This window comes from Anser anser (assembly GCF_964211835.1).
Source record: "Anser anser genome assembly, chromosome: 16".
NCBI lineage: Eukaryota > Metazoa > Chordata > Aves > Anseriformes > Anatidae > Anser > Anser anser.
Window position 1 is genome coordinate 8,770,786 of NC_139737.1, and position 22,484 is coordinate 8,793,269.

General features: G+C 48.1%; 1 protein-coding gene across 2 annotated transcripts; it reads left to right on the plus strand.

Annotated features, from left to right (window-relative positions):
• The first annotated feature begins 2,727 nt into the window (after nucleotides 1–2,727).
• Nucleotides 2,728–18,521, plus strand: LOC310882531 (ubiquitin-conjugating enzyme E2 variant 1). 2 transcript variants are annotated; one of them, XM_083801434.1, is made up of 5 exons: nucleotides 2,801–2,879; nucleotides 5,461–5,569; nucleotides 12,885–13,033; nucleotides 16,215–16,340; nucleotides 16,722–18,521. In XM_083801434.1, the coding sequence occupies exons 2-5, from the start codon at nucleotides 5,563–5,565 to the stop codon at nucleotides 16,866–16,868; spliced, it is 429 nt and encodes a 142-aa protein (XP_083657560.1). In that variant the 5' UTR covers nucleotides 2,801–2,879; nucleotides 5,461–5,562; the 3' UTR covers nucleotides 16,869–18,521. The 2 variants fall into 2 exon arrangements, with proteins under 2 accessions (XP_083657559.1, XP_083657560.1); XM_083801433.1 differs by lacking the exon at nucleotides 5,461–5,569 and having other exon boundaries at nucleotides 2,728–2,879.
• The last annotated feature ends 3,963 nt before the right edge of the window (nucleotides 18,522–22,484 follow it).

Genomic DNA, 22,484 nt, shown 5'->3' on the forward strand with positions numbered 1-22,484 from the left:
CACACAAGTTACTGGAATTTGTACTTAAAGGGTGTAGTAAAAGAACTGCTTGTTGACCAAACTTCTCTCAGCTACTTTTACAGCAGTCTTGCTGCAAACAAATCTGAGCTGCTCATACTGGTGGCTGCTGTGCCTATCTACCTGCTAATCTTGTTCAATTGTAAGAAACTGGGGCAGCAGTTAATCTCTGGATGCTGTTTTACGTGCTCTGGGTGACACTGTCACACTTTAATGCGGCACTCGACCCCGTGGCAGCTCAAAGTGTCTCCCTGGGTCTGTGTTAATGCCGCTGTTTGTCAGGCTGGGGCAAGGCACGCACCCTGTGAGCACGTCCTGGTTTTGTAACCCTTGAGCTTTCCCTCTGCCGTGAGTGGAGGTGAATCCTAGAGCTTTCTGCTCCTAAGGGGAGGATTAATGAACACCTCTGTGTTGGCTTATTTTTTGGTAACCAGTTTGTTTCCACAAACTTCCACCTATTTAAAGTAGTGGATGCTTCTGTAAAATCAGTAGGGCAGTGCTGGAGCAAAGGGCTACGTGGATCCTTCTCAGCAGATGTAAATCTGGCTTAAGATGAATTTGTCTTAAGTTGATTAGGAACAGATTAGAGCTAAAGCAGAATAAGCCACACCTTTTAAACTCCAGAGACGGCCTGCGTTTCGGTTGGACTCATCGCTTTCAGAGGGTGTTTGATCTCAGTCTCTGCCACGCCTGCAGCCGGGCACGGTCAGCCTCCTGGTCAGCCTCTGGCTCCCCGCAGCTCCGGGAGGAGGCCGAACGTGCTGCCCACTGCCAGCCCCGCAGTCACCTCTAACATGCTGGCTGCTCATGGCAGCGTAAGGGCCGAGCAGGAGCAGCTGTGGCTTTTCAGATCTGTGGGCCCTGCTGCAGGGTGATCCCACCGCTGTTTTGGGCCTCGTCTGCAGGGGCAGCATTGCAGCGAGGTTACCTGGTGAACATCACCGCGCAGTGCCGGGCCCGGCCGCTCTGCCTTAACCAGCAGCGAGTGCTGCTTCACACTGCACGCGGATGCCTTTCAAACTGCTCAGCCTGCTGATGTCTCTCGACTTCTGCAATAAAGTTTCATTTTGCTGCTGGATCCCTTACTGGGTTCTCCCTGCTGGTGTGCAGCCTCTCGTGGAACACCGCTGACGGACGAGGGGCCCCTTCTTCGCCACAGCGGTCGCTGGAATAAACCCGGAGCAGTCACACCAGACGAGGAACTGGGACTCTAAGCCAGCCTAGAGACCACAAGTGTGCTGTCAGAAGCACGTCTTTCTAGCATGTCTTTGTTCCTAAACTATAAAAAAAATAAAAGCCCAAGGCCTGCTTCGGCCCACAGCCATTTGCACGAGCAGGGCCACCGGCTGCAGGCTCGCCAAATGCTGCCTTTGGTCCCTGTGCAGAGCAGGGCCAAAGCGGGAGGTTTGGGCTGACGTGTGGTGCCTGTATGTATGTATGCGTGTCGTCCTCCTGGAACTCGGCTAGCAGCCAGCCCGGAGAGGGGAAGGGGAGCTCTTGGGGGGAGGAGGCTGCATCACCACCCGCCTTGCACCCCAAAACCTCACAGTCCTGCTGGGGCAAGAGAAGTGGCTGCCCGAGCCCCAGCACTGGTGTCGTGGTGCTCAGCAGCTGCCTCACCGAAGGCTTCAGCTCCTCTGCGCCAGCTCCCCACCTCCTGGCCAGGTTCGCTGAGCTCTCATGCCACCTAGCTTCTCGCTGCTTTCTTCCTCTCTCACCACGCTCAGCCTTGTCTATGCTGCAGCAGGAGAATTAAATGAAATAAATCCAACCAGCGACACCAACACTGCTATTTTTCAAGTAGTTTCAAAGAAAAATTGACAGCAGCAGTACCTCGGCCCCGTTTGCTGCTAAGAGCGGCGTGCTTTGGAGTTGACTTAACGGGGTGAAGGGCTCGAATCAGAGAGCAATGCGTCACCGAAACATTTACCTTCATAATGATTTCTGCAAAATTTCCATATAATGTCTAGGGGCGATATTTTTGGAATATGCATTGAAGACGAAGCAGAATTCATTTCCTTTCACTTTTTTTCCCCCTATTGCTGTATTAGCTGTAGGGAGGCACGGGAAGGTGCACCGTAGGTAAAGCACAGCACCGCAGGTCTGATGATGTTCTTTGTCCTACTGGCTACAGCTTTTCCCCATTCGTATCTGCCTGAAACTGTTCCATTGCCACACGCTGGACAGCAGCAGCCGCCTGGAGCTCCGGGAGAAGTAGGTGGCTGTACTTCGTGTCCTCCGTGCCGGAGGGAGGCTGCCCTGGAGGCGCTCAGCCTGCGGTGCCGCCAGCCAGCGAGTTACTGCACGGCTGTGAGCGTCGTAGGGCAGCAACCAAAGGGCAGCTCGTTGAAGTCCTCTGCGACGTGACGTACCCTGTTCTGATATTCTCCTTAGCTGAGAACATAGGAGGGTGTTTGGGAGCAATAAACAAGCTCAGACTGTCACAGCGTGAACGTTTTTAACACATCAGGAGCGCTGCATGCTGCTGGCGCTCTGGCCGTAATGAACCCATTTTACCAATTATTCATATTAATTGCCACTGGACGTTAAAAGCTCGAAAGCGGGCGGGTGTCGGGCACACGGGGGGTGCCCGAGGTCTGTGCTCCCCGTGCCCGAGGCGCAGGCCGCCCCGTGCACCCACGGCTAGACGCAAAACCCGCGCAGCTCCCGCGCGCCCGCCCGCGCGACGCAGCCTCGCAGCCCCCTTCCGCGCTCCACAGAAACCTCTCCTCCTCCTCCCCTCGGCCCTTAGCGCGCCCGCCCGCGCCGCGCCGCCGCCGCCTTCCCGCGTCGCGCCGCCGCGGGGCAGGGGGCGGGGCTCCGGCGGCAGCGGCGCAAGATGGCGGCCACCACGGCGGCGGGTGAGCGGGCGGCGGGCGCCGGGCCGGGGGGCGGCGGGGGCGGCGGGCGGGCCGGGGGGGGGCCGGCGGGGGCCGGGGGGCGGCGGAGCCCGGCCGCGATCCCTCGCGGGGCTCCCCCGGGGGCGCGGGGGCGGCGCGGGGCCCGCCCCGGCCCTGTCGGGGGAAGGCCGGGCGCTGACAGCCCCCCCCCCCCCCCTCCCCGGGCGCGGAGCCGTCGGTGCCCTCGGGGGGCCGCGGGGGTGGGCGCCCTGCGGGGGGGGGCCGCGGGAGCGGCGCGGGGGGCCGGGCCGCGGCTTCCCGCGGGGAGGCTGCTCCCGCCTGCCCGGGCCGCGGGAAGGGGCCCGGCAGCGGGCACCGGGGGCTCGGCGCCGCGGGAGCCCGGGGGCTTCCCTTCCCGCTGGCGCCTTGCGGGTCGGCGGGCCGGTTCCGCTTCTGCCTAGGGGCCTGCGGCGGGCCCGGGCCGGGTGCGAGGTGCCCCTGCAGCGCCCGGTGTGCCTGGGCTGGGAGGGCGGCGAGCGGCTGCGCCTCAGGGCGCGACAGGAACGGCGCTGGAGCTCTTCTGGTGGATAGGCCTCTATCGACGGCTGCTGCCAGCTCTTAAACGTTCAGATGCAGACAATTCGTAGCTATCAAGCTTATAAAAAGAATCTGCGTCTGGCAGTACGTGATTGCGAGGTGTGGGAACGCTTGGTTAAAATACACGGAAAATGTGGTGGAGCCTTCCCGTCCCCTTATGTCACGTTATTCCAGCTACTGTACTTTCCCAATAATCCGTTCAAGCTGCTGACTTCTCGTTTTGGGTTTGGCTGGAAGAGCAAGGCAAGTGTTTTCCTTTTAAAGCCGGTGCAGCCTCATGAATTAATGGTCTGGGTGGTCGTGGAGGGAAGGAGGCTTGGACTGCGATGGTGGAGACCAAAGCCAGTCCTGCTGCACAGCTTCCCTTTTGCTCTAAACTGCCTTTGTGATAAGCCATAGTTAAGTTAACCATCATCTGCTAGCCACATTGTGTCTTTTGGATTGCTTCCTGTTATTTCACATACTTCTGAAAGCTGCCTCGTGTCTTCGGCGTTGGAAGCAGAAAGCAGGACGGAGCCAGGTAGATGTGAGTAAGTCCTCAGTCTGTTGCCTCTAAAATGGGGGCATCAGGCAAGCACTGTACTTCAGCTACCCGTGAGGTCCTGTTTGGTTAACTGCTGCTGCCAAGAAGAAAAAAAATACTGAAAAACAGTGTGTGGCTTGAAAAAAACATGTCGCAGTAATGCTGAACTTCTGCAGCGAGCCCTAAGTTTGGTATTGAGGAGCCTTCGCACACAGACCAGTGACATGCGTTGATGTAAGCCTTAGGGCTCCGTCCAGCTGTAAACCACGGGCTGCCCTTCCAGCGACGGCCTGCTGTTTGCTGTTGCTCTAGTGAGGTAGGATGGAGATTGTCCTTTTCTGCTAAAGAGAACAATGTAGTGTCCAGTTACTGGTGCTGGTGGTGCACTGCAGTGCAGCTCGTGTGGTTCCCTCCTGACGCTGCTGAAGGCATTGTCTAACGCGTACGAACGGAGCCAGGAAGTGACACCTTTTTGTTCTCCACCACTGACTGATTCGCTGTGGGGCTCTGGGCGAGCAGCTCAGTACCTTTGCGCCTTTGTAAAACAGGTTTGGCTAACACTTGCTTCGTGGCATCTCAATGTATTCATATTTATTTTTAAAACACTTTAATGTGTTTGTGTCCTGGTTCCAGTTAGGACAGAGTTAATTTTCCTCCTAGTAGCTGGTAGGATGCTAGGTTTTGGATTAGGATGAGAAGAGCGCCGATAACATGCTGATGTTTTAATTGTTGCAGAGCAGTGCTTACACCAAGCCAAGGACTTTTCGGCTTCTCGCTCTGTCCTGCCAGCGAGCAGGCTGGGGGTGCAGCAGGAGCTGGGAGGGGACAGACCCAGGACAGCTCACCCAAACTGGCCAAAGGGGTATTCCGTACCATCTGACGGCATGCTAAACAATATATAGGGGTGGGGGGCCAGCTGCTCGGGGACAGGCTGGGCATCGGTCAGCGGGTGGTGAGCACTTGCATTGTGCATCACTTGTTTGTAAACATTATTATTAGTAGTACTATTACCATTATTATTTGTCTGTCTTAATAAACTGTCTTTATCTCAACTCACCGGCTTTACTTTCCCGTTTCTCACCCCCATCCCAGAGAGGGAGGGAGGAGGGTGAGTGAACGGCTGTGTCGTGCTTAGCTGCCGGCCGGGTTAAACCACAACAGTTTGATACCCTAAGTTTGTGGTGGTTCAGTAAAGGAGCTTAAATAGAGGTGGAATGTGAAAATTATTTATTCATTCTTTGAAAGCAGCTACTAACTCAGAGGAAGAAATGGCAACAAATGTCCATATAACTTTAAAAAAAAAAAAGTCAGGGCTGATGCTGGAAATGAGACAAGTATTGTCTAATACTACACAAACCTTGTATTTAAGAAACTCACAGAAATACTTAGAAGGAAAAATGTTATGATACCAGGTCCACTAGTATCCTTTGTCTAAAGGAGAATTCCCTGTTGCCAATGATGGATTTTCTTCTTTCCTCCCAGTTCGTATATGAACAAAGAGCTGCCTTTAAGCATCCCGATAAGGCTCTTCCTAGGAGGCTGCAGACACCCAAGCCGCGACGCCTGCCCGTCCTTCAGGCTGGGATGGCAGGTAGGACACCCAGCTGGCTGCGGTGCCAGGGCTTCCTCGGGGCCCCGGGGCTCAGCGGGCGCTCCGTGCCCCCGCTGGGCTCGTGGGGCCCGCTCCCGCTTCGCTGTCCTGCGTTGCTGTGCCCCAGCCGTGGTGGAAAGGCAGAGTAATTACAGCGGGTCAAAAACTGGCCACGTTGGCCTGTGGCATCCTGTTTTTCCAACTTTCATCACGGGAAAAGTTAATGCCCTGATTTAACCTGCTGTTCTCCTGTAGGTTTGTTTAGGGGGTCTGTTGCAGGGCGGTGGCAGACGCTGCGTTTACCAACAGCCTGCAGGAACAGAGCAGAGAAATGATTTGCCCAGGTTTAAGTTATTCAAAGTCAGAGGATTGTAGAGAGCCTCAGAAGGACAAGTCATTAGGGGAATGGGCATGATGGTGACAATGTGTGTGGTTTAATATGGCTAACGGAGAGGAAAGCACAGACTGGTTTTAGTACAGCGTATTAAAAACATGTATTTGTAATTGCTGGAGGACCCGTAATGTCACTGTAAACTCAGATACCCTTGTGAAAAGCAAACCAGCCACTGCAGTGCAGAAGAACCTGCTTGTGGAAGGATATGGAAGGAGTACCCTGCCTTTGTAAACGGGTCGTGATGTCTCCTTTTGAGTGTACGGCACACAGTATTCATTGTTATCTCAAAATAAATATTGCCAGCCACCAAGTGCTTTCTCAGGCTGTATGTAAAATACCTGAGGGTAGGAAAAAGAAACTGAAGAGAAGCTGGAGAGATAAATTATGCATTCTTAAATGAGATGGAATATAGGAGCACGCGAAGTAGCAGGTGCTGAAAAAGTTGATTGCGGAGCCTCTTTGTGTCTTATAATGCTGCAAGGATGGAGTAGGGAAAAAGGCAAATAGTTCCAAAATCATACCAGAAGATAATCTATATCATTACAGATGAAGAGATTTAACTATGTAATGTATTTGAAGAGTGACGTTCTGGTGGAGAACTTACAATGATTCATTGGGATATTAAACGTGTACACGGGTTAGGATCGTAGAGGGTGGACCACTGACAGATGTTGTGAGGTGTGTTAAGGTTTGGATTTTCAGGTTGTCAGGGTGCTTTTAACAGCCACGCATCCAGACGAAATGACTTTGTTCCCACCTGCTGAGGGGTTTGGGCACTCCCCCTGAAGCCCGGGGGCGAGGTGCGGGATGGGGTGCGCCTTGCCTGGCCCCCCGTAGCTTGTACCGTTTTGGGTGTTAAACTGCTGGGATGCTCCGTAGCTAGCATCCTCTGTGGCACAGGTAACGTCGCCTCAGTCTGTCAGCGCAGCGTCTTGCTTTTCAAAGCCCATCTTAAAATCCGGGAGTCTCCTTGCGCGCTCTGCTTTTGGCGGTTGGTATGAATTCGATGCTTTGTGGGTAGAAGACGCAGCTGGGAGGGGAGCGCTCGGCTCGTGGGCACTGACAATGGTTTCTTTTCACAACGTAAAGAGGAAGTGGTGCTTTTTCCTGGTGGGATTTAGTGTGCGGATTTTGTCCAGGACACGAGTTCGGGATGACTTCTCCAGAGTAAATTTCAGCTGAGCTGGTAGCGTTGTGCTTTTCAGCTGATACAAGTGACCGAGCACATCTGACTCTAACTCCCCTGCTGCTGGAAAGCTTTATTTGGCTTCAGACCTCAGCGATAATGCCAGTCTGCCTCAGGCATTTTAAAGTCATCTCTTTACAAGTAATGTGCTTAAAGCACTGAAAGACAGGCGCGGCGCTCTAGCTTACACTCGGCAGAGAACACTAAATTGCTCCAAGTGCTCCAGAAGTTATTGTGAATCTGCAAAACATCTCAGGGCCTGTCTGCATTATCAGAGTGGAAACAGTGACTGTAAAGAAGATGCAGGAAATCTAAAGTTCCCGTCTCCTGAAAGTTTTTGTGACGGTTCCTGAAAGCCTTTTATTGTTTTAAATATTACATCACTTCGAAAGCTTTATGTACCATTTTGACAAGGAATGCTTTATTTATTTTTTACAATCGCAGTGCTGTAAGGATAAGCTAGCAGATTTCTAGATAGTGGCAGTCTCTGCAGGGAGATGAGAAATGAGAGATGAGAAATGAGATGAGAAGATGAAATGAAGAGAGATGAGAAATATCTTGGAAAAGGTGTGTTAAAGGCAGAATAGCGAAGTAAGCAACAGAAGGGGCTTTAACACATTTACCAACGGAGGTGTTTAAAGTTAATGGACTTTGGTTCTCTTGAATTAGTGTAAATCAGGAACTAGTACAGCAAGCAGAGTTAAAATTGGCCTCATTTTGGGATTGCTTCCACTATATAGCCGGGGAAAATTAAAAGATTATTATAGTCAGTAAACGTTGTTTTTAACTTGTTGAAAACATGCTTTGTGTCTCACAAGAGTGTGGGTAAATATAAGACAGAAAATCTCAGACTGGTAGGATCATTTTTAAAACTATCGCAAGACAGATTAAGCTGTGGATCTGCGGATCTTTGTTGGTGCTGTGATACAAAATGAGTCTGAGAGTGCTTTAAGGTCCTTAAAGCCCAAGCTGTCATTTAAGTGTGTTGCAGGAATAACTCTGTTTTCCCTAGTGCGGAACATCACGTAAGGAGATGCCAGCAGGCGCAGTCACACTCCTCTCGCCCCGTGTCAGCTTGCTGTCTGGCAGCCTCGCAGCTCCTTGCTTAGGAAGCAGCCCAGTGGTGAGATGTGGGGAAGGAATTCGCAGGTGGCTTTGCGCCGTTTCACACGTCCCTGAATTAGAGATAATGAGGAAATAAGCGATAGAAACAAAAACTTGAGCAAGGTCGAGATAAATAACTTGGCTGCAGTGTTAAAGATGAGCTTTGGGCAGTGGCCAGTTGCTGGCTGGCTCGAGGCGCGTGTCTGAGGGTCTCTAACCAGTTGTGTGACAGATTCGGGCGTGTGGACAGCGCGGGGGGTTCGGGGAAAGTATATGTAGTGGTGAAAAATGGCAATAAAGGTCTTCTGTTCAAGAGCCATCAGGAGTCCGTGTCTCATTCCCTTCAGTGAGGTGCCTGGCTAAGGAATGCTCATCAGTTCTGCTCCCTGCAGCGGGGCTGGTGTTTGGTGGAATCTTTGAAAAGGAAAATAAAAGGCTCCAAGTCTGTCTGAGGCTGAAGAGGATGCCACCTGCAGCCTAGCAGCTCCTGAACTGCAACGTCAAATTCTGTAAATTCACGTCTTGACCTTCCAGAACGCTTGGCCCGTGATTGGGTTTTATTCTCTAGTTCTCCATAGTAATATTTGATGAACCTCTTGTAACCGGTGAATTAGTGTCCAGGTGAGGCTTCGTGTCTGCAAATTTACTGAAAGGAGAACTTTATCTGCAGAGCCTGGACAAACCTGGGTAGTTGGAGACCTTACCTGGGCAGTACCCTTATAACTGAGCTTTCCTAGGTTTGCTCTTGTGATGGAAAGTAAGTATCCCCTTTTGCTCTGAAATGTTTCTTCAGTTGTGTTTCTGTATAGTTCTGTGAGGTCAGGCTAGCTGTGTGCTTGTATTGTAGATGAAGTCACCCTCTGAGAGCCTTCCCAAGCCGCAGCAAAGGCTAAATTAAATCCGTAAGCGGAAGTATTTTTGACAACCTGATTACTTTTTAATCACCTCTTACTTTACTTAGGTTTTCTCGTGTTAAAGGAATGACCGTCAGACAAGCAGGTTGGTTTGGGTAGTGCCTTGGAGGTCTCCAGAGCTGTGCTGCAGAGGTCGCTGCGAGGGGCCGGGACACGACGCGCTGCTCGGCTCGGCTGGCGCAGGGCATCTGTCGTGGGGACTGCCCTGGGATAGCCACGGGCGTAGTTTGGCAAGTGGTGTGGGTGCATGGAGCAGATCAGATCCCTTTCTAGGAATTCTGGTGGACAGCAGACATGATGATGATATGTTTGCACGCAGCCACAAATGATAAATTTTGCTTGGCTTCGGCCGTTGAGGCCCCAGCGGGACGTGGTGGCTGACCCGTGCGCGTGGGGAGCCTGGCTTGGCCTGGCGGCTTCGTGCAGCCTGCCAGGCTGACCGGGGCGGGCATCTGGCCTGTTCCTCTGCCTGGCGTGGGCGCAGGTTAGTTAGAAATGACTTAAAGCATTTGTGATCATATGGTCGTAATCTGTTATGTATGTACGAGTCTGTTTTTCTCCCTGTCGAGTCTCCCGGGAACGTGTTGAGGAGGGAGCTGACCTACAGCTCTGTGCCCGTGGACGGGCCGTGCGTGGTGCTGAGGTGCTGCTCTTCCACTCACGCCTCGCTGCTTGGGCACGGACATAAAACTTCTTGAGAAAGCAAGAGTGCTGTCGCACGGCGTGACGTGCTATGAAGTGACCAACTGTCTCCTGTGATTTTTTTTTTCTGCGAGGAGCATAAAGTTACAGATACACGTTCTTCGCTTTTCCCACCTCTCTTTGCCGCGAGTGGTCCTGCAGTGCTCACAGGTAGGCAGGTGCTGTGGAATTACCAAAGGCTTACCTTAACGACTGCCGTGCGATGACAGCCAGAGTACGATGGGACTAGCTCTCTGCAGGCTTCTGAGCTATCAGAGACCTTGAAATTCCTGTGTGAGTGTTTTAGGGCTCTGATTCACGCTGAGTCTGATTCATGCTGAATCAGAGCAGCCGTGCCTTGGGAGAGCTCTGAAACCAAGTTGCCTTCTCCTCCCATAACTTTGCCAACCCAAGCCTAGCTCTGGTTAGCAAGTGTCAGAATTCAGGCTGCCTTTTGGTCCGGTTGCGGCCTCACTGAACGTGTACATGACGGTGTAATTTTTAATTACACGTCACATCATTTTCTTTGCTCAGGATTCCTGCCTTATGCAGTGAACATGATGCTCAGAGGTGGGGTAGGTAGTTGATATTTCTGGTTTTCTTCTTCAGTGTGTGCCCTGTGTGCTTTCTGTAAGGCAGGCAGTGCTTCCACCGTGGTGTTGAGCCCTCCTGGGCTATTTTCTTGGTCTAAGAAATCTCAGTAAGTTACCTTGGTGTTACCGAGCTCCAAAGTGTAGAGAGACTCGGATCACACTTGTTGAGCATCGTGATGTTGTGGTCCAGAAGAGGGTTTTTTTGGTAACCCCACAAATTCAAGGCAGCTCTCCTGCTCGCTCCAGCTGACTGCTTCTGTAAGCGGGGAGTTTCGCCCTGGGTTTCTAATAATAGCACCCACGGCTTCCTTTGTGGTGCAACCTGCATTGTCTGAGCGTTTCTGTGACGGGCGAGGGTGGGGTTCCTCCCTCCAGAAGGACGTTGGGCCGTCCCCACCGGCTGTCTGCGCTGGCGGCTCCATTCACAGCGTGCCAGCAGGCAGGGCCGCCCGGGCAGCCGCTTGGCCCGTGGCGGGGCCCTGAGTCACCGCGGGCAGCAGCTGCAGGAAGCGCTGCGAAACCCGTGCCGTGTGTAACCGGCACCTTCAGCACCGGGCTGACTCCAGCACGCGCCGCGTCTGCTTCGCTCGGCCTCCGCGCTGCAGTCAGGCTGCACTCTTCTCTGCTTCCCTTCACCGCACCGTGGGGAACGTGGTCAAAGCGGGCTGGCTAGTCTGGTGTAATTCGGGTACTTGCGCCTGTCTGTGCCCAAGGTGTGCCAAATCCACGATAAGCTGAAGACTTGAGGGGTGGGTGCTGGAGTTGTCGTGCCCGTGGTCTCCAGGAGGTCCTGTTCCTGCTCGGGGCTGGGGCCGGGTTCACCTGGTGGTGATGGCTTCACCAGCCCCAGCTGACTCATTTCCTTTCCCAGCCAAAGACTTGCGTTACTCAGCAGCCATGGAAACAGCGCAGCCTCACCGGTAGTTAAAGATGTGGATTTGGTGTTGGGATTGTGCTCAGCTGCCCCTAATTCGTTTGGTGTGGTGCAGCTGGTGCAGGTCTGGTGGGGCCATCTGATGCCTCTCGTCTGGGCCTGGGTTCCTCCCCATACCCTCGCTACAGCTGTGTAATTGCATTGTTTTCTCCCAGCATATTCTGGAACATGAGTATTTCAGATGTGGTATCAAACTGGCCAACAAACTAATTCCATCAGTAATTTACTTTTTAAATTTCTTTTGTGCTTGCTTTGTAGTGAATGTAATGTTGGCAACTCTGATCACGCAGCAAAATCAACGTCGACATTTAGTTTCTTTAGGTCATTCGGGTCAACCTTAAAGGGGATTGCAAAGACACCAGAGAAGTGTCTTCTAGACTTGAAGCACTGCTACATTTCACAAAGCCTTACATCCTCTATTTTCCATGCTTTCAGTCAGCTCCAGAGATGACTTTCAAAGCTCTTGCTTGGTCTCTGCCTCATGTCCTGTTACGCTTGCGGTATGCCGTGGATGCTGGAAGAGCTGACTTCTTACGGAGGAGTCCACGGGGTTCACTTCGTGTGCTTCAGGGCTAATTACCCATTCTTCTGCTGTACTAAATCAGCAACGATAAATAAGGGGATTCATTATGATTTTCTGCTACCGCGTGCTGGTGAATAGTTAATCTTGGACTATTGAGGGAAAAAGAAATCCAAACCCCAAATTCAACCTTTTTCTTTTTGTATGTCAGGTGAAAATAACTGCATTAAAAATATCCTGGCAATAATTTTGTTTCTTTTGTGAAGAAGCGTGCTTTGCACAGGTACTTTGAAGGAGAAGTGGTGGCCTAGAGCACGCGCATGTTTTGTGGTGGCTGAGGTATGGACATCTGGAAGAAGAATGAATAATGGAGTGCCATGTGGCCTGAGCTCCTTCAGCACAGCCGTAGTGTGTGACCTTGGGTATCTCACTTAAGCTCTCTGTGCCGTTGTTTCCCATTAATGTAATGGGGATAAAAAAAATTTCCATTATTTTGCTGTGTGTTTTGGAGATAAATGTGCTAGCAATTAAGTGCTGAAATTCTTTGGTGATAGAGGCCATAAGCACAAAGGACAATATTGCTACCGACAGAGCCCACTTAAATTAACTTCACATTAACCTACTAATGTTATGAAAGAGTTTCATTTGGTTTGAGTGGTGTTTTTAAAAGCTCTGAGAGACGACACCATGGGAGGCTTGACATCACGCATTTTATAGAGTCTTGCAAATTCTTGTACTATAGATCTTATAGACAAGTGCTAATTAGAGCTCCATAGAACTGTTTGTATCTCTGAATGGTTAGAGACATTTCCTTCCATTTTACTGCCTGCTCTAATATCTGGCATATCATGCTCCTAGCATATTTGGTACTGCTTGAAAAATCCAAGCTAAATACGGGGATATCTTCTTCAGACTGTTGAAGTATTACCATTCAAAAACAGTGGCAATTTTATGTGTTTTACTCAAAATACTTCTGTGATTATTTTTAGGAGTAAAAGTTCCGCGTAATTTTCGTCTGTTGGAAGAACTTGAAGAAGGTCAAAAAGGAGTAGGTGATGGAACAGTTAGCTGGGGCCTTGAAGACGATGAAGATATGACACTCACAAGATGGACAGGAATGATTATTGGACCTCCAAGAGTAAGCATCCACTTAAAATACTAGTGTTACTTCTTTTTTTCGTACCCTTTTCCTTCCCTTAATCTAACCACTGAAGTAGAAAACAAGTGAAACACAAATAAAGTGACAAAATGCTTCAGCAAGTGACTTACGTTGAAGGATCGGCTTGCATATAATAATGGGTTTATGTATCTGTATGTCTTTCTGCTTATGATCTGGAATATTTTTAGTACCTTTCTCTGGTTAGTTCTGTTACATGTCTGCTTTATATTTACAGATTCATTAAGACATAACTTTTGAGATTCCAGGATTCTAGTAGCCTGTACTCTTGAATACAGCAAGGTTTAAAATCCTTCGGCTAGTGAGATTACATATGGAGCTACTGTAGGTAAAACCTGGATGTTTTGTTCAGTACTGCTAGTCTTTCTGCTGTTCCTTGTTGAATTTACGGAGTTTGTTTTCACTGCAGCAGTACTGACTTGCTCTTTTACAGTTTCAGCTAACTCAGGAAACTTGAATTTTAATGAATTCAGTTACTTTTCTGAATGGTCTCTCCCAAAGTAGTGTCTCATAATGCTACCATGGTCTTTGTGATAGCATCGCTGCATATTCTCTCCACCCCACGCCCAATGCCAAACCCTTACTAAACTGTGGGTCTCTACTCCATGGCAGTGAACGTTAGGGCTAAATCATACGTATGCATGTATTCTAAAAACCGAACGTCCCTCGTCTCCAGTTTTACTGTGTATCCCTGTTCTGTTTCCTTATTATCCTTGCCATGAAGTGCAAGTAGCTATTTCTCCTTCCTGCAGTAGTGTATGTTGTCCTTTGTATCTGGCCTCACATTCGCTTCTCAAAAATTCCAGTGTTATCAATATGGAAATGTTTACACGCCTTTAATCACTCTGCTGCCCGATGTGCTTCCACTCTATCAGTTGCCTTTTCTGACTCAAGATGAGCTTGTGCAAAAATTAATATTATAACAGCATTATGTGTGCAGTATTTTGTACCGCATTCAGAAGTGTTCTTTGCTTTTTGTCTGCTATTGTTAACATCTCCCCAGTTGTGATCATTTCATTTGGTTGTGATATGCCCAAATTTTTTCCCAGAATGGCATTTGATTTTAGAACATTACGAGAGCTTTAATGAGCTTACATTAGGATTGTAAAGAACAGGCACTGTGTTCATACACGTTAAGCAAAATTTAAGCAACCTTGAAATCTAATTTAGAAATTTAAATAGGAACAGAAATGAGCAAATAAGCAGATGTTGACTTGTCAGCAGTGACAGAAATCTGTAGTTCATGTCATACTCCCAGCCAAGGCCAGAGGACTATCACAGAAGATTATTCAGCTGTGCCTCCTTTATCTTTCTGACACATTTATAAATACTTTTTTTTCCCCAAAAGTGTCTGGACTTCTAGAATTCAGCTAATTGCTCAAAAGCCGCAGGCTGTATTGAGAGAAATTCTGGGAACTTTCAGACATTCTTGTTTTCTAGGAGCTTCTTCTGGTTTTAGAACTGTTCACACGCAGTTCTATTAGTACCATTTTTTCTTAATAGGATGTGGGCAATACTGGCTCTGGAAAAAGAAATCAAAACTCCTGGTTTCCTCTGGGTAGAAAAAATCACACTTGCAGCAGGTGGAAGAGTCTGATGTTGGGCATCCTGGAGGGAAAAGCGAGCTGTAGTGCAGAGCTGGATGCGTGCTGCTGCTCGGAGTGTCCCTGCTACCATACATGGAAGCATGCGTCTCCTTCCCAGACTGCGGATGGTTTCGCAGCCAGTGATTCATCTTGTTTGTACGAGCTATTTAAAAACAGTGGCACTGTCAAAACTTCAGCTTTGTCTGTGCCTATTTTATATTGGCTATAGACATGTGCATGGTCAAGGATTTTCATTCACTAGTCTTAATGTGACGTGGCCGTTTGCAAAGACCCTAAAGCACTCCCCGAACCTCTGTGCTGTTAACTCTGCGCACAAAGCACAATCAGGGGCTCCACTGGGAGACAGAGGAAGTCCAAGCTGAGCTGGCAGGTGACTTTTTTCCCCCCAGACTTTGTGACAGCATTTGGTTTGCCACCATCCTGGCCAGGCATATGAAAGCCTGGCTGGCCAAGGCGCTGGAGGGGCCGCTCTGAAGGGGTGCTGCTGCCGCGGTGGGTGGCTGCAGGCTGGGTTAGGCCACTTGATTTCCACGGATGTGGAGCAGCTGAATCAGGAAGTCAGATGCTGGTGGGGGTTTTTGGTAACGGCTTGCATCAAAACGCTCATTAGTATCAAGAGAAATATTAAGTTGGGCATAACAAGTCCTTGAAAAGGATCGCACTGAATTCTGTATCAAGGAGAAGATTTTGTGTGCCGGGCAGCTGTTTTCAAGACCCCAGTGGAGGCATGATGCTGTGCTGCAGCAGGTGAGGCGGGAACCGGTACCTGGTTCTGGGCTTCTGCGCTCACGTGGTAGCCTGGAATTTTTGCTCTTGGTCAGTGCCTTGTGAGTTTAGTGTTCACTGCAATGTTGAAGATGGAGGAAATGTGTAAGAAACTCTAGATCTGGACAGCTTGCCTGCCTAAACTTCCCCGTGATGATCCTGTTCCTGTTAAAAGCTTCTGTTCCCTGCTTTGCCTGGCTCAGCTGGAGCTCGGTGCCAGGCTGCACCATACCGGCACATCAGAAATATCCTGTGTTCCCAGACTGCAGAATAACTGTTGTTGTTTCTTTTAATTACTTTTAAATATTGAAGAATCAGTGTACCCTTGTTACATTTGTCTCTTTTCTACACACATCTATTAGCTAGTTAAAAAATCAGGACTCCTTTTAGTAGCTGTTAAAGTATTTAACTGCTCCTGCTGTGGAGACAAAGTGCTGCTGCTGCTTGGGATCAGGCTGTCCTTTGAAACTTAGTGAATCTTGGAGCATTCCCTTTCTGAGAACTGTCGCATTGGGTTATGACCAAAGAACACTTTTAAGTGTAGTTCTAGGACAGGCCAACTGTAGATAGCTGTCTAAGCTAATTCCTGAAGAGCAACATTTAATACTCTGAATATTGTAAAAATGAACCCAAAACAGAGGTAGCCTGCACAGTGTGTAAGTGGCTGCCCTTCTGTTTGGCGGTTTGTGTCCCTGAAATAACCACTGCTTTAACCAAATGATTGTTGAACTGCCTGATGTAACTGTTCCCCCCCTTTCTTTTCCCCTCAGACAATTTATGAAAACAGAATATACAGCCTTAAAATAGAATGTGGGCCTAAGTATCCAGAAGCACCTCCATTTGTAAGATTTGTAACAAAAATTAATATGAATGGAGTAAATAGTTCTAATGGAGTGGTAAGTTTTTTGGTTTTTATTCATTTTACATGGTTTTCATGTGCAGCTTCAAATTAATGCTTTACACTTGCAACTTGCTTAAATACTTGTTACTTGCTGGTACCATTTTCTTTGAGTAGAAGGAAAGGGGGGGTAGGAGGGAAGTACACAAGCCAAGTATATTCTGGATTCAAAATGTGGAATTTCCCTGTCCATTTGCAACTCGCAAATAGTTTTGTCCTGTGTGGATTTATTACTCTTTCAGAAAAAAAATGCTTGCTTTTGCTTTCTTTGGTTTCTCTCACAGACTTCTTAAAGGATCTTTAAGTGGAGGGTGCGTGGGGGAGTTAAGTGTATCAAAATTATTGATTCTGACGGGAATGGTGTTTTTGTCTATTTTAGGTGGACCCCAGAGCCATATCAGTCCTAGCAAAATGGCAGAATTCTTATAGTATCAAAGTTGTTCTGCAAGAGCTTCGGCGTCTAATGATGTCTAAAGAAAATATGAAACTTCCTCAGCCACCTGAAGGACAATGTTACAGCAATTAATTAAAAAAAAAAAAATCATGCCCCCTTTATTCAATTTAAGCTGTCTTCATTTTCCACAGTAGTAAATTTTCTAGATGCATCTTGTAGACCTCAAAATACTGGAAAGGAAGTTCCCATTCAAAGGAGGTTTTTCTTGAGATACTGTAAATGATACTAATTTTTTCATTTGAAATATAAGTTGTGCTATAACAAATAATCCTGTCGTGTAACCACTGTCCACATAGCTGAACTTCTGGTATCAGGAAAAGTCTATTTAAATTTATTACTGTCAAGACCAGTGTGGCACATCTAACTTAACTGTGAAAGCATACATCCCACAATCACCTTGCTGTGTGTCTGGCCTGGGTTGTTTTTTCTTTTTTTTCTTTTTTTTTTTTCTTTTTCTGTCTTTTGCAATAGAGTCGAAGCTCAGGGCTGTTTATTAGAGTAGACACAAAGGTTTTTGCTTCCAGTTCTACACTGGGCTATACGGACTACTAACGGGGATGTGTGCTAACCTCAGTCATCCCTCCCTTTGTGCTATCTCTAGTAAAGGCTGAATGTGACTGTGGTCATTTTTGTTTTTGTATTTTTTTAAATGCCCTGATAATCTGGGGCAAGCTTTCCTTCTTCCCTTTTGCCAAGGCATAGATTGTATTTCTCTTCCTGGTCCCCCTCACCAGTAACGTGGGCATTGGGTGAGGGATTCAGGGTTCTTTTAATCTCTTCCCTCTTCCCCTCTTTTTAGTGGGGGTGCTGCTTTCTTTTTGCCCCTCTTTGTGACTCTTCTCACCCCTGGACAGCAGGGGTAAGCGTTGGGGCAATAACTTGACCTGTTCCCTCCTGCTTATTGTTCTGGTTTTGCAACAAGTTTAGTCTTCACCAGCCTGGGAAACAAGAGTATCTATTCTGCTTGCAAACTGGGATTTTCCCTGCCCCTCTGGCACTGCTGCCACACCGCCAAGCTGGCCACGGCTGATGTGAATAGACAGGCTTTTGGTGAAAAGAGCAGTCATTTACCAGGATTGCCCAAATCTTCTGCTGCCAGACTTTAATGGGGAAGCTCTGCACGTCCAGACTAAACACACACTCCAACTCGAATAGTTGTATTTTGGTGCTTTGGATTGACCCCAGAATGTTAATTAACTAAAACACGGCACTTATGTTTGGCCCTTTTAAAGATCTGACAGACAAATCAAGTCAGTGTAGACTTCAGTAGGATTCTGTTAAGTCTTGGAGGTGAAAACCCCTCAGTGAAGATGCTGGGGAAGTGGTGCGTACAGCAGATTAAGGACCTTTACTGGCTTTGCATCCTGGCAAATCACTGCCTTTTCTGTTTTACTGTTTTGGACCACTAACTGCTGAAATGTGGATGCAAGCTTACATACAAACAACCTAGTGTGTCCGAAGTTTTATGAAAAAATTTAGTGTTTGTGTAAAAAAAAAAAAAAAGAAAAGAAAAAAAAGAAAAAAAAAAGAAAAATAAACACATTTGAAAGCAGCAGCTATCAAGTCAATGAACAATTGATGTTTCCATTAACTCTTTTGAGGAAAATATTAGTTGTAAGGATTTAACATCCTCTGTAATTAAAGTTTAACAGTATTCCATAAGCAGCCTTTTTATTGTATCAGACCATTGCCTGATTTTAATATAATAAAACGTGTGCATTAATATTAGAAGGCTTTAATTGTATTTATGTTTAGAACTTTGATCCCTTATGGAATTTTGGATTTGTTGGAAGTATCTTCCTACAGATCACACGTAGCTAACAGTATGTAAACTGGTGGTGAAAGGCAATTGTCTTTATCTTGCTGCTGCTGCTGTGCCAAGGAGAACCTTTATTTTTAGTTGAAACCTCAGACAGACTTGCATAGACTTGGCAGTTGGTAATGTTATGTGATAATAAGGAACCGCAGGAACGACTTTCTAGACATGTACTATCTGAAGGTGCTCTGTTACTGCGATGACCTTTGTGTGCTGTAGTCCCGAGGAAATCAAATCCACGTACAGTTGCATGCTACACTGTCAAGTTAAAGAAGAACTTCACAACCTGAAATTTTACCTGTTTTTCCTCAAATAGTGAACTGTAAAAAGCAGACCTCCTCTGTAAATCTCGATTAAAACGGGGCTGCAGGATTTTGCCCTTTTCGGGTGTAAAGCGTCTCCACTAAAGAAGATTGCCAGAAGGTACTGGTTGTGCGTTCACTTCGATGTTGTGGTGAAGCCTGCTTCTTTCTGGGTGTAGGAATGACAAGGGAACGAGCTGTATATGTGAAACTTGCTGCTGTCTTCTAGCCTGGAATACTAACCAGTCGTGTGGTAGCTCAGAGGGTATCCGTGAAGACAATGAGACTAATATTTGTCAGCATCGTGTGCGTGTGTTTCTTTGAAATAGCTTGGTATCGAAAGATGCTAAATGGGAACTGGAACAATGCTCGATCATTACAGTGTGGTTACTGGGTGTCCCTGTTGTACAGAGCTGTTGTAAGAACAGCCCTGTCCTGTTCAGGAGGACATGGTTGGTGCATGTTGGGTGCTTCCCCAACCTTTATATTTCAAGTAATGGTTCTAAAGCCTTGAAACCATCTGATTTGCTTTGCAGGCTGTGAGTTTGACCTGAACCACACTTCTCTGGGATCTGTGCTAGTAAGAGTCCTGTGTTAACACAATTTGTCATACAAACTTGAGCTGTACTTTTTTTTAAAAAAAAAAAAAAAATGGTTCTCTGTACATTTTCTTACCTAGGAACTGTACTCTTTGAACACGCCGGTACTCCAGTGCACTGATATTCCACTCTAAGTAGGGACAGTTTGGAAAAAAACACACTAAGAGTCAGCTGCCATCGAGGCCACATGTTGTAGCTTTGTCAGTGTGTGTGACCTACAGATTGCATGGTGGAAGGGACCAGTCATGCTGCGGTCACTGTGGGATTCCGGGTGCTGGCTCATGCTTCAGAAACGAAGGCGGGGAATGAACCCACCTCTTCTCTGTATTTATTCCACCTCTGGCAGTGTAAAGACAGGTTCTTAGCTGATCCTTGCTGATCCTCGGTTTATGTCCTGAACTGGTGTGTCTGAAGGAAAAGATACAAAGAGGTAATAAGTGAGTGCATCGGCCGTAAAATAGATGCTGTTCCCTGGAGCCGGTACTGCTGGAAGTGACTGAAGCGTTGCTCAGGGAAGAGGCTGTGGTTTGAGCAGGACCTTGCCACCGGACTGCTCCTGCTGCTGCCTCGGAGGGGCTGCACAAGGCGTCGTGGTGGCAAACGCCCCGGCCGCGTCCATAAAACCTCACCCGCGGTGCTGGCGGCGGTCGGGAGGGTGTTTGAGCCGGCTGCTGGCGTGGGGACGGTAGAGGGAGCCAGCAGGCTGTGCAACGCTTTGGGCCAAGCAAGGTGCAAGGGCTGCCTCATTTAAATGTTAACTCCTCTTGTGGGAACCGCTTTTCATACTTATCCTGAATCGATTTGAGTTTTAAAAGCCTGTTTAACGTGACTTTCTTACTGCACAGGCATTAGGGGAAGACCAGCGGTGCAGTGAGGTTTTACTTGTTAATAAAGACTGACTGTTGCTTGCTTCTTGCTTTGCTGCAATTAAACTCTTTGTGTTTTTTGGGAGCGTGTGCTTAAATATGCCTTTTCTGAACTCTTAGCCCTGTAGTGTTTTGTACTTAAATTTTAGGTTTCTTTCATCATCATTTAGAGTAACAACTTTTAAGCCAAAAAGTGTCAGCAGCTGCTCTGTGCCATGCCAGTGCTGTCTGAGTTTCAACCTGGGGAATTCATACAGGGACGAACAGCAGCACAGCAGGAAAAGCAGCCAGTGCATGCAGAGCTGAGTGTAGTCGTGCCCCTAATTCTTGGGCAAACAGCCTGACCAAAGAACAGGCTAGCCTGAATGCTTTATCTTAGCTGTACTTAAGAGCTGCGATACCAGAGCTCCCTCTGGAAGTACCAGGCAGATGCAGCGTTAAGTTATGCCAATTTTAGCAAGGGAAACAGAAGCCAGAGACTTTTTCAAGAGTCCTTGACAGTGTAAGAAGCGTTGAGATGTGCTCTCACTCCCTTTCCAAATATCAGTCTTTGTAGTGTCTTGCCTGGAGTTGTAGGTGCTGTTTGTGGCTTACCGTGCTGTTTGCAGTAATTGGCCGTTAGGCGTTTGAGGTTGGTGCTTAACCTCCAGGACAGTGTTTCCTACACCAAGGAACAACACAGGGAATTCAGTTTGTTTTTTTTTTAAGCTGGCATTTGCTTGCACTGAAACAAGGGAGTTCCAGTTCTGCACGTACCTGTAAATATGTGCCTGCTTCAAGCTCTACCTACCTCAAGCTCAAAGACGGTGAAGAAATCTGATGATATTCTTAATATCTTTTTTTTTTTTAACTTACTAATTTAAATTTAAGAAGTTTTCTCTGATGGCTTAGAGTTTTCCTAAGTCAGTGGAAATTGCCATCTTGCATTAATCTCTGGCTCGGATGCTGTCCAACAGCCCGTTAACTTTGCTGTTGACTAAGAGTCAGGTCCCTTAACAGCTTCTCGTTTTCTCTGGTCCTGCTGCAGCAGATTGCAGGGGAAGGTGCTTAACTTTTAAGCCTGCGAAGGGCCCAAGTGAAGTCAAATAGAAGTTAGGCACATGCTTAAGTGCTTTGTTGGAGCAGAGCCAGCATGCTCAGCCTCTGCTAGGAAAGAGACTTTTTTAGCCTTTATTGAGTGTCTTCTCCCTAGCCATCCTTTCTGGGTGCTACGTCCCCTGCGTTCGTGCCTTTGCATTTTGCCCATGTCTCCCCCATTTGTTGCAACAAAAAAGCAAAGAGCAGAAGACAACCTGGAAGATAAGGAGATAAGGTAGATTCTCATCACTTTATATCTGTCAAGCATCTTGTCGCCTTTTTCAGCCTTATCTCCTTTTAAATAAAGCCTACAAAGGGTTTTCAGAAATGTGGGTCCTGTCCTAATTTTCTACCTCTCAAGCTAGGTTGTTGGCGGCTTTGCCCTGACTTGTCTAGAAAGCCTTGCGGTACAGTGATGGGTAATGAGAGGGGAGAATAAATGTCAGATTCTGTCTAAAAGTCCCTTTCTCTCTCAGTTGCTCAATGTTTTTATGTTGTCTTATTTCATTAGCTCTCCACTCATCAAAGAAAGCGTCGGGATAGCCAAAGACAAAATTTCTTGGGGTGGGGAGGAACAGCCAAGAGTTCTGGAAAGCGAAGGGAAGCAGACTTGTGAGCTGTCTTTCTCAGAAATGAGTCCATTTTCCCTTCTCTTTTTACACGTCTGCTTTAAACCCCCTTGCCCAGAATTTGCCTGGTAACACACTGCAGAGAACAGGGGAGTTGTGTGCCTTGTGCTGCAGGCCGCGGGGCAGATAGGCGCTGATTTGTGGGGTGTGTGAGTGCTGGCAGATTTCGTGCGGGATGGGGCTGAGGCAGAGGGGCTGGCGGCGCGGGTCCTGAGCGCGCTGGGGCTGGGGCAGGGTGTCGGGGCGAGCAGGGGGGCTGTGAATCGACAACCAGCTGCTTTCTCTTCCCTTGGAGCAGGGGGGAGCACGTGTCAGCAGGACGCACACACAGGCCCACACCTTCAGGAGTATTCCTGGAAATTGGGGGTAATGCTTAATTACAGCTTTTTGTAATCGCTG

Excerpts from the sequence above, each read along its gene's own strand:
- LOC310882531 (XM_083801433.1), top strand. The coding sequence starts at position 2,858 with ATGGCGGCCACCACGGCGGCGG. Across the intron at positions 2,880-12,884 it reads GGCGGCCACCACGGCGGCGG|GAGTAAAAGTTCCGCGTAAT; the intron begins GTGAGCGGGCGG and ends GATTATTTTTAG. Across the intron at positions 13,034-16,214 it reads TGATTATTGGACCTCCAAGA|ACAATTTATGAAAACAGAAT; the intron begins GTAAGCATCCAC and ends TTTTCCCCTCAG.